Source organism: Amia ocellicauda, chromosome 17 (assembly GCF_036373705.1).
Source record: "Amia ocellicauda isolate fAmiCal2 chromosome 17, fAmiCal2.hap1, whole genome shotgun sequence".
NCBI classification, from domain to species: domain Eukaryota; kingdom Metazoa; phylum Chordata; class Actinopteri; order Amiiformes; family Amiidae; genus Amia; species Amia ocellicauda.
Genome location: NC_089866.1, coordinates 25,029,856 through 25,040,404, shown reverse-complemented (window position 1 = coordinate 25,040,404; position 10,549 = coordinate 25,029,856). Strand labels below are relative to the sequence as shown.

General features: G+C 39.3%; 1 protein-coding gene across 4 annotated transcripts; it reads left to right on the top strand.

Annotated features, from left to right (window-relative positions):
• Positions 1–1,279: 1,279 nt before the first annotated feature.
• Positions 1,280–10,344, top strand: LOC136712872 (uncharacterized protein C22orf15). Of its 4 annotated transcripts, none has more exons than XM_066689683.1 (6): positions 1,280–1,368; positions 3,273–3,399; positions 4,586–4,672; positions 6,316–6,441; positions 7,018–7,092; positions 7,607–10,344. In XM_066689683.1, the coding sequence occupies exons 2-6, from the start codon at positions 3,375–3,377 to the stop codon at positions 7,780–7,782; spliced, it is 489 nt and encodes a 162-aa protein (XP_066545780.1). In that variant the 5' UTR covers positions 1,280–1,368; positions 3,273–3,374; the 3' UTR covers positions 7,783–10,344. The 4 variants fall into 4 exon arrangements, 3 of the variants coding, with proteins under 3 accessions (XP_066545780.1, XP_066545779.1, XP_066545781.1); XM_066689682.1 differs by lacking the exon at positions 1,280–1,368 and adding an exon at positions 2,778–2,842; XR_010804892.1 differs by lacking the exon at positions 1,280–1,368 and having other exon boundaries at positions 2,856–3,399; positions 4,586–4,737.
• The last annotated feature ends 205 nt before the right edge of the window (positions 10,345–10,549 follow it).

The following is a 10,549-nucleotide window of genomic DNA, read 5'->3' as shown; positions in this document are numbered from 1 at the left end:
AATAAAAAGAATGTGACATCAGAAATGCAAGGCATTTATCACTTTTTACTTTTTGATGTGAACCAGAAAGGGGAAGCTATATTTTGTCCCCCAAAAGTGATACTGTTATCAGCTACCTGGTCACATCGACAGTGCTAAACATTTTGCAAACAACCAAGGAAGTGTATTTGTCTGACTGTTGAAGATTTTCATGGCAAGAATGGCCTGTGTTTACAGACACAAACTAGGCTACAGAGAGCACTACAAGTGTAAGCTACATTGACAAAATAGCCTAGACTTGCATGCTTTCTTTTCTGTGGTTCGCGAGTTAGGCCTATATAGTATTTATAGTAGTTATATAGTATTTCTAAAATGTCAAATATTGAAAGAAACATTTTTCTCTCAGGGAAAAAAGACCAAAACTAAAACACAGCATTAATATTTAGGATGACCAATATAGAACAATTCTGTCTGCCAGTCATTGTTACAAAATGGCATATTGTGGCAAAATGATTGCTTGTTTTGTTGCACTTTACTATTCCTAAACAGATAATCAAACTTATACTATATTATCACATTGGAATTGCAATCAATATAAAAGGTTGGGGACCCCAGATTTAGGTTATTTAAACCGTCCAGTTATCATTTTATAGACAGCTCCAATTGCAGCTTGCTTCATAGTACTTAACTGTATTCTTGCACTTTGTATGCACTTATGTTGTAAGTCGCCCTAGATAAGGGCATCTGCCAAGAAATAATAATAATAATAATAATAATAATAATAATAATAATAATAATAATAAAGTGTTCAAAACATAATTTGGTCATCATTAATTTCCCAAACAGGATAAATGAATACATGATTGTTGTTTAACAGATAAAGCTTAATAAAGTAATGAATTACCCTTGGACATATATCACTAAAAAGAATAAGCTGTCTGTACAGGGGGTCCTCGCAATTCGTCGTTTCTAATGAATATTAGGACGTTTTTTTCCTCGAACATAATTTTTCCTCACCTGTCCTCGCAGAGTCGTCGTCTGCTTTCGTCGCACCAAATTGTAAAGCGAGCAATCGGCGCTACAAGTCACTCCGCGGACAGTAACTATCGGCCGAGGATGGTGGTCATCAGATATTATTAACCGATGTGATTCCAGTATGAAAATAATAAAATAAACTCCGGAGCAGTGAAAAGGAATCCGCTCATCACGACCTCTCCACCTAGAACCCCTCCTACTTTCTGGCTCCTCCCATTCTTATTACTGTCTCCATCTACGGATAGTGTGAAGGTACACAATACGTATTTTACACTAAATTGTAATATCGTAACTGCTGTCAGAGTCATACTCCCTTCGTCCTATAACGGCGCGTTTTCTCAACCTATGAATACGGTTAGTGAACTGTCTATCTCTCTCTTTCACATTTTACTAACAGTACAGCTTATTTAATTTGTAATGTATCGATTTTACATAATGTGATTTAGGCTTTGGAAATGTGTTAATTAAAAAGTGTTGGTATTTAATAACGGTTTTATCCTTTTCTCTGTGCTTCCTCGACCGCCTGAGGTTAAATAAGACTGGGAGGCAGGTATTCATTTAGGGTATAATTATATTAATTATATTCTCAATTAATTGGGAGCAGCTACAGCGCCACGGAGCCGCGTCCGATCAGTGTAACGGTCAACCTTCAATATCATTCGCATAAAAACATTCTACTGAATGACGTACACAAGAATAACAGAAACCAAACCCAGTATTATACTGACTCAAAATGAATGTACCGAACAAAAACAAAAAAACTGAGTTAAGAGGGGGTACTTTGGCCTGTTAATTAATTCATGTTAAAGTCCTATTGTATACTTTGGATAATAGGGGATTTGCAGGCCCATTTAGAACAAACACGAACAACTAGTAGGCCTATACAGTATATTCCATGAGTTAAACATGACACGTTTTTGTAACTCCTCCAAACAAGAGTTCATATAGGTCACCCCTTCAGACCTCGATTGTCAGACAGTTAGACTAATAATGACCCTGCCTCCCTGATACAGGAGGTGCAATGGAAGCACCTGGCCAGTCAATCTGCAGGGGCACGAATTAGTCATTGATGTAAGCTAAGTGATTACCCATTTACCGAGACAGTGGTGTTAACTAATGACAGAACAAGGCATTTCGTTCCTATTAGGGATTCCTCTGGGAGGCTTGAGTCATATACACTAACTCCCACAAAATTGTTGCTTTAGTAAATTCAACAGGCATACTATTTTTGTTGTTAGTACTGGGAAATTGAAAAGACACATGTGACCTAGAGGACAAATTTAAAAAAAAAGTGATTTGGACTCCACGAAACACTTTGCAAATGTGCCTAATTTCTAGATTTTTTTACTTTCCATTTACTGTAAGTTGTCTTCTTACATGGATCTAAAAATCCCTCCCACTGTTCGGATATTTTAAGAAGTGGCAACCTTTCATTGAATATGTTACTTCATTCAACTAATTTTAACAAAGTTCTGGGAAAGCGAGTGTGTTGCGAAAGATCCCCTGATGATTTTAAGTAATGGTTTCCTGTAAATATCCAAACTCTTGGACAGTTTGATAGGATGCGTTGGTTCAAACATTCCTTTCACTTTGGAGATATTGTAAAGGGAGCTGGGCAGACCAACATCACATGGAGACGCAGGGAATGGAGATTCCACTACCTTCCATATTTGAATACGGCTCAGCCACACAAAGAAGTCTAGACAGACTGCTAGCTGTCTGAATCAATGGACTCCATGGATACGCTGGAACGCGAAGCCACACACTGCATTCTCCCCGCTGAGCAACACTGACAGAGAGGGAGAAGCTACACTGAACATCCTGATCTGTCAGTGAGCAAGCGAACCGATTTGTTCTATTTTTATTTTATTTTTATTTTTTCCCCCTGATTTTTCAGACTTCTTGAAGATTTGTCACATAGTTTATTGTTGGTGTCCAGACTAGTATGAACTCAAAGTAAAAGTGTAGTATTGAAAGTAGTAATTTAATGCAGACAACATCACTCAATCACACTTTCCCATGCTGCTGTTAATGACCCACCTCAAAGGCCATTGTGTAGGAATGGTGTTACGTTTTTACTATTGTTCCCAAGCTCCAGTGTGGGTTAATTACGGCTCTTTCACAATAACGAAGCTTTGTCACTAAGTATGATGGTAGTCAACAACACTGCTTTAAAGTCCCCTATTGTGAGCACTGTTTGTAGAGAGATCTTTTATTTTCTCTCTCTCACTCTCTCTCTCTCTCTTTTCTTTTAATAGCATAGAGAAGGAAAGTCAGTCTGCCACTTCTGCACACGGATACAAAATTGAATTTAGTTTGGTTGATTGGAGTTATTTCTGCTCCTGCTTCAGGAGGGGAGAATGTTCATCACGGTGTGCTTTGGGGGTGAGTTGAGACTGAAAGCTAGAAAATGTATTTTCCTCGACCACCTTTTCTTCCTCACAGCACATTGTCTGGGGCCCCTTTGCCTTACACTAAGGAAGCTCAGTCTGAGCTCGTAGCTTCTTGCATGCAAAACAGCTTTAGGCAGTGGGAGGAATCTATACCTTGATCCAGAGGACACGAATATCTGTGCAGAAAATGTTTGTGGAATAAGCAGGCTAAGGGTGGGATGACATCAAAACTTTGGCCCTAATAGGATAACTAAACCTGTATATCATAGCAGTTATATTTGTCATAAGAAGAAAGAAGAAGAAAGTTGCAATTGAGTAGTTTTTTTATTTGGTTTTATTAGCACGGTGGGTCAAAGTTTTGATTTAATGCCAGCTTAAGTCTATTTTAGAATAGAGAAGAAAAATACAGTGTATACACAGCACCTTGGAAATCAATAAAGTAGTATTGGTTTGAAGTGAAAAAATTGTATTATTATTATTATTTGAGCAATGAGGTTTCATAGAGGTAAGGTGTATGGTCTGCTCTTGTGAATGGTGAGTAGGGCTCATGTGAGAAAAATAAATCTATTGGTAGTCATAGCCAATAGACACATTTTCTTACCCCCCCCCCTCACATTCTGTTATTGAAACATGAAGAAAATGGTTTCAGTTGCTAAGTCACTAGACAGCAGACATCCCTCTTATGACAGAATATTTTAATATTCTGGTGCCACTGTCTGGTATGATTAATCCCGCTGAATAGGGAGATGCAGAAGTCTGTTCTACTGTGACACTGCCAGAGAAATATAATTGTACTGCTAACTTTTACAATGTAATGGTAATATTTCTTCCTTCGTGTTTTGTTTGGGTTTTCGTGTTTGGGGAGGGGGAGGAGTGGTCATAACCGGTCATAATTGGGACATAACCGGCCATGTCATTTTCATCTGGTGATTGGTGATATTTCTTTGCGCCAGTGAGAGTTACAAAGTAGAACAGACAAATTAAATCTAGCTGGCAGCTTTATTAATTGCATCAACCTGTAAAATATGCATTAGAGCAGAGATTAGCCATATTGGCTTCCCCATTTACTCTCCCTTTTGTCGCTCCCGGGTGTTTTTCATGTGTCCCTGTGTTATTAATACTTGAGGGCAAAACTGAGCTGTTGTTTAATCTTGCTGTTTTGTTTCATTTGCCCACAGACGATCAGAAGGAGCTGTTTAACCCAAATTGCAGAATCATTAACTTGATCCACTCCCTGAGAGAGAGGTGCAACCTTGAATGTGAAGGTATTTTTTTCCAACTGCAAAACAGTGTTTCACAGGTTTGGTATCAAACCTATCTGATATCAGAGGTAATTTACAGTTCCAGTATATGTATTGATCTATTTCTAAACCTGCCGTGTGTGGATTTATGGAAATGCTTAAAAATAACCCCATGAAAGGTTAATGGGGGTGGGGAGGGTGTCAGCAGCTGGAATGGAGTGTTTGGAAAATGTGGTTGTTTAGTTGTTTTTTTCTATAAACTATTTGTTTGATAATTCTGCAGTATTTATGTGTGTCAAATTATCTCAAAGAGTTGAGCTGACTATTATCGGGTGTCTATTTTCCACTTGCACTGTGAATCAGGCACTCAAAATCAATTCTTGTTACATTCCTTGACTTTTGGAACTGAAGACATTTCTGATGTCAATTCAGAGGGAGAGCTGTTGTCAGTTATGTTTGTTTAATTATACTATTAGAGACGATGCTCCTAGTTGGCAGTTTAGACCAGGAGTCTCTCCTCATTTTGTGGAAGGCCATTTACATTCCAGCAAGTGTCCTAGTTATTGAATCGATTAGACCTTTATAACATTGTTTTGATGATTATTTTATTTAAGGTACACTACCTATCACATCATTTGAAGCCTGTAGACAAGTACACAATTTCTCAAGTTAATTGGGCCAAGTCCTCTACAGGACTTGAATTTGAGGCCCCCTGACTTGGACCCAGTGTCTGTGAGATCATGGTGTTGGTGAATGTTCTTTTAACATCAACTGGTCATGCTGATTGGCATTAATTAACTAATTAATTCATAGCTAAGGAAAGAAGGCTGGTAAACACAGTCCCAGGTCAGTGTCATTTAAGTCACCAATGAGGTTGATGGTGAAGGTCTTCAAATGACTCCTCTGTCTCTAAAAAGAACAAACCTTTTAGAACAAAAGTGGTAACAGTTGCATCCGTGGGAAAGTCAGTCACGGCTGTGTGAAGGACAGCTCTTGCCATTTCAGGGAAAACAATTTTAACAATATCTTGCTGCACATGGCCAGGTTCAAATTACCTGGAAACAACAAAAACACCAGCAGTCTAGGAATGATGATCTAAGGTGACATTTGGTAGCCATCATCAATATATCTCTATGTGTGGAATTTGCTTAATTACATTTCTGGAAGTTAATCAAGTTACTTTGTATGATAATCCAACCGTTCCTCCTATAATAAATTCACATTTTAATCTAATTGCTTTAGCTGAGGGACTGTGAGGGATGTTTACAGGAACATCTATATTATCTTTAATACAATACTGAAGCTCATTAATTTCATTGTTAGGAATTCCTCTTTGCTGTCTTCTGAATCACAGCCAAGAGAGTACAATGATCCCTTACCATTAGATGCAATAAATCGATCCACAATTGATTCTGTATAGGCTCTTCATGGTTCATTGGCAGAAAACAAAAGGGTATTGACCCAGACTTTGACTCATCGTTTTTTACCTGGTCATGTAGGGCCGCATCTTCAGCTTTGAGAGGCCTGTAAAACCAGCAGGATTGTAGAACGGGGACAGGCTTGGCCGCCACTGGTCACTGAGGCAGCAAAAAGGGTAAGGAAGTGACAATGCATCCTAGAGGTAATGGTGACGTCTCATGTCTCCTGTCTCCCGTATCCTGTCTCAGCAGAGTGTGTGGACCTCGTTGATGAGTCAGGGGAGCTGGTGAACTTCAGTGAGAGGCAGAGCTCCCAAGAATATGCCAGCAGCTTTCTGAAGGAGAGACACAGCTACATCCTCATTAAAGTCACCAGTGAGTCAGTCAGCACCATCGCAGGATACCACTACCAGCTGGGGACCTCTGTCTCAATTTACTGCTTGACACCACCAGGAAGACAATGCAATTTGGATTTAGGTTTTGGTCCATTGTTCATATATCAGCCCTCTACATAAAGTGCATTTCAATCATTTTATTAAAAGTAAAATTGGTAAAAGTAAAATATAACACATATATACACAATTGCTTAATATATGGTGTAATTAGACAGCAATTACTTTCCATGGCTGTCCTTTTTATTTCCCATTGATAGACATTTTGTATAAATCCATTTAACTTTTTTTTTTATTAAAAAAATCAGCAAGGTCAAACTCACACACACTTGCTGATGTCAATGTTAATTCCTGTTATCTTTCGATTCTTTACTCCGTAAAGCAAGCTACACTTCCCACATTGCCTCAGCATTGTTTCCGATACTTACACTTCTTCACTTGTTACAGCGTTATCCCAGCTCCACCCTGGGTACAATCTAACCTGATGACTTTAATCTCTGCAGATTTGTTTGATTATGAATAATTACATTAGGGTTTCCCCCAATCTGCTTTTATGCAGAAGGAGAGGGCAGTGAGGGGAACAAATATGAGTCACTGTTACTGAACCTTGGGAAGAGTTACCCGGAAGTAGCAGGTAAGCCTTGCTTGGTGCTTTTTATAGCTTGCTCTGCGCATTTCATACAGAGGACTAATGTGATGTACCGCTAATTTCATTTAATTTAAAATCCAATACTGGAATCTAGAGTTATATGGATAATGCCAGTGTACTGGTAGGACTGACAAGTAGGCCAAAAAAATGTATACTTTTCAAGATTAATCAGCATGGAAATGAGAGGGAGGGTGAGCACCAACTTCAACAGAGGTTGTGGAAGGCCCCCTGCTGGTCAATCAATTGTACTTTAATGCAATGTTCAACAATGACGATGCAAAGAATGTCCCAGCCTCCTAGTCCCGCTTTTATAATGACAGCACTAGAATTTCCCTTGAACAGTTTATAGTGTCATATTAAATAATTCAGTTATCTTAACTCAGTCAGGTCACCATGGCAATCCTCACAAACCAACAGGCGAGCAAACAAAAACAAGTAAATAAAGCAGGCGTGCTTAGTTCAGATGTTCATTTTGTATGGGTCCTGTTTGTCCTCACAGACCTTCTTAAGAAGCTGTCGAACCCTCGCAGAGACCAAGATAAGAAGAGCAGCTCCATGAGAGGACGTCTTCAGAAGGAACTACCTGCGGTCCAGCAGACAAAGAGCAAAGCAGCTGTCAGCCCCAGGAAGAACGCCAGCAGCACTAGAGTTAACCAGAGCTTCACTCAGAGTTGAGCTGGAGAGAAGGAATCCATCTGGATCTCAGCTACAGAAGGAAGACATTCCTAATGCAAAAACATTTTTATGTCTTCAGTATGTTTACATACTGGTAATTCAGTCATGAAACTAGGACTGGTGTCATGGTTAATTTAAAGTGTTTATGACCGATTACAGTTTAGAATGGTTTGGGTTTACAGTTCAATGCAAATTAAACCAAAATCAACACAACAAAAAACAGGTCCAAAGTAGGAACTGTTAAAATGATTTCTCCATGAACCAAAACACACATATTGCCATTCCACCTCAAAAGAAGGCATGAAACTACCTCCACTTTCATGATTTTCTACCCAAATGTAAATACAGCCACTAAAACAAAAACGTATGGAGATGATCTTCAAAAACCCCCCTGAGCCCTGTTACCTCTCATCTGGACCCAGCAAGTAGTGCTTTAGCTTTGAATAAAAAAAATGTTCAAAGGGATTTCTTTTATCTTTTTTTTTCTAGACTTTCCCTGCAGACTCACTGAGCATTTACAGGGTGATTTTGCAAAGTGGCAAATTAAATATTTGTCCGTTAAGTTATTGTTAAAACCTCACTGGATTACTTTATAATCTAAGTGTGTAGATAAAGTTTATCAAATATACAATTGCTGCAAATAGAAACAAAGTGATTTGATTGCAGAAACTGGGCTTTAAATTACAACTTGCGACCACATTCTTATCTTGCCTCATCCAGATTTACATACTTTCAGAAATACACTGATCAGCCATAACATTATGACCACCTGCCTAATATTGTGTAGGTCCCCCTTTTGCCGCCAAATCAGCCCTGACCCGTCGACCTCTGAAGGTGTGCTGTGGTATCTGGCACCAAGACGTTAGCAGCAGATCCTTTAAGTCCTGTAAGTTGCGAGGTGGGGCCTCCATGGATCGGACTTGTTTGTCCAGCACATCCCACAGACGCTCGATTGGATTGAGATCTGGGGAATTTGGATGCCAAGTCAACACCTTGAACTCGTGATTCATCATACCAGGCCACCTTCTTCCATTGCTCCGTGGTCCAGTTCTGATGCTTACGTCCCCATTGTAGGCGCTTTCGGCAGTGGACAGGGGTCAGCATGGGCACCCTGGTCTGCGGCTACGCAGCCCCATACGCAACAAACTGCGATGCGCTGTGTGTTCTGACACCTTTCTATCAGAACCAGCATTAACTTTTTCAGCAATGTGAGATACAGTAGCTCGTCTGTTGGATCGGACCACACGGGCCAGCCTTCGCTCCCCATGTGCATCAATGAGCCTTGGCCGCCCATGACCCTGTCGCCAGTTCACCGCTTTTCCTTCCTTGGACCACTTTTGTTAGGTACTGACTGCAGACTGCAGACCGGGAACACCCCACAAGAGCTGCAGTTTTTGATATGCTCTGACCCAGTCGTCTAGCCATCACAATTTGGCCCTCGTCAAAGTCGCTCAGATCCTTACGCTTGCCCATTTTTCCTGCTTCTAACACATCAACTTTGAGGACAAAATGTTCACTTGCTGCCTAATATATACCACCCACTGACAGGTGCCATGATAACGAGATTATCAGTGTTATTCACTTCACCTGTCAGTGGTCATAATGTTATGGCTGATCAGTGTATATGCATATACTGTACTCCCATGTATGAAATCAATGTCATTTTGAGACTGAAGAGTCTTCATAGTTTAATGTGTTTTCATTTCCTGCAGCAAGTTTCATACACCTTGGCTGGGATTAAATTAACTTTGACCCACCTGAAAATAGAAAATGTAACCATCATGAAGTACAAGTTTGTAATTGCTACTAGCAGATGGGTCAAAGAATCCCAACCCTTGTTCCATACACCAATCAATGTGGTCTGGCAGACAAGGTTTACCTTATTGTTTTTCCATGCAGATGTGAGCACAAACTGATTTATTTACATTTCAGATCCTGAAAACAGGGCCAGTGTGGACAGGAATGGAAATGTGTCACAACATAGGGCAATCGAATCACGAGTCGTGTAAATATTTAATCCACCACCCGGATAAGTGAAGTGAATCAAATGGAATGGGCAAATGATCAATTATTTGGGAAAAAATCATAAAAAAAAGTCACAAATTTAGACATTAGACATTTACATTTTATAATATTTATAAATAAATATCAGCAGGATACTTTTTTTTTTTTACATTGAAATAATAACATGTATTTGTATTGTCTCAGTTATGTAGGCTAAGCAGTGGAGTAAATCGTAAAATTCCATTCTGGTACATATTGCAAACTTTTCAGTAATATTGTCCACTATAAATGCATTTGTTCTGTAGCCCATCATTCGATTTAGAGACTGTCCTGCTGGAATTGCAAATGGCTTGCCATAGGTTAGGGAGGGGCATAAATATGCAGGACATGAGAGTAGATTGAATGCTTCAAACACATTTATGTAGTGTATAGTGACTGGAGGCAAATGGTTTTCATCTCTAGTCACGGAGGTCTTGCTTTTTGTTAGATTTGTGTTCAGCTCAATGTGTCCTTCTCCTGAAATACATGAATAAATAGCAGGTGTAGGTTAAAAGTGTATCCAAAGCTAGGTTCCTTTTAGGAGAGTATTGTTATTACTTATTGCCGTGTTGTGTTGTCTCTCACTTTAACTTTGCACTCTTGTGTTATTTGTTACTTATTTATTAATTACTCACCCCTCCATGAGTAGAATTATTTAGCAGTAGATCACATTTCAAAGGTGTAACTAAAATGAATTAATGTCACACTTGCATCATTAGCCAAG

Coding starts and splice junctions, on each gene's coding strand:
- LOC136712872 (XM_066689683.1), top strand. CDS start 3,375: ATGTTCATCACGGTGTGCTTTGGGG. Junction 3,400..4,585: donor CATCACGGTGTGCTTTGGGG/GTGAGTTGAGAC, acceptor ATTTGCCCACAG/ACGATCAGAAGGAGCTGTTT. Junction 6,442..7,017: donor CATCCTCATTAAAGTCACCA/GTGAGTCAGTCA, acceptor GCTTTTATGCAG/AAGGAGAGGGCAGTGAGGGG.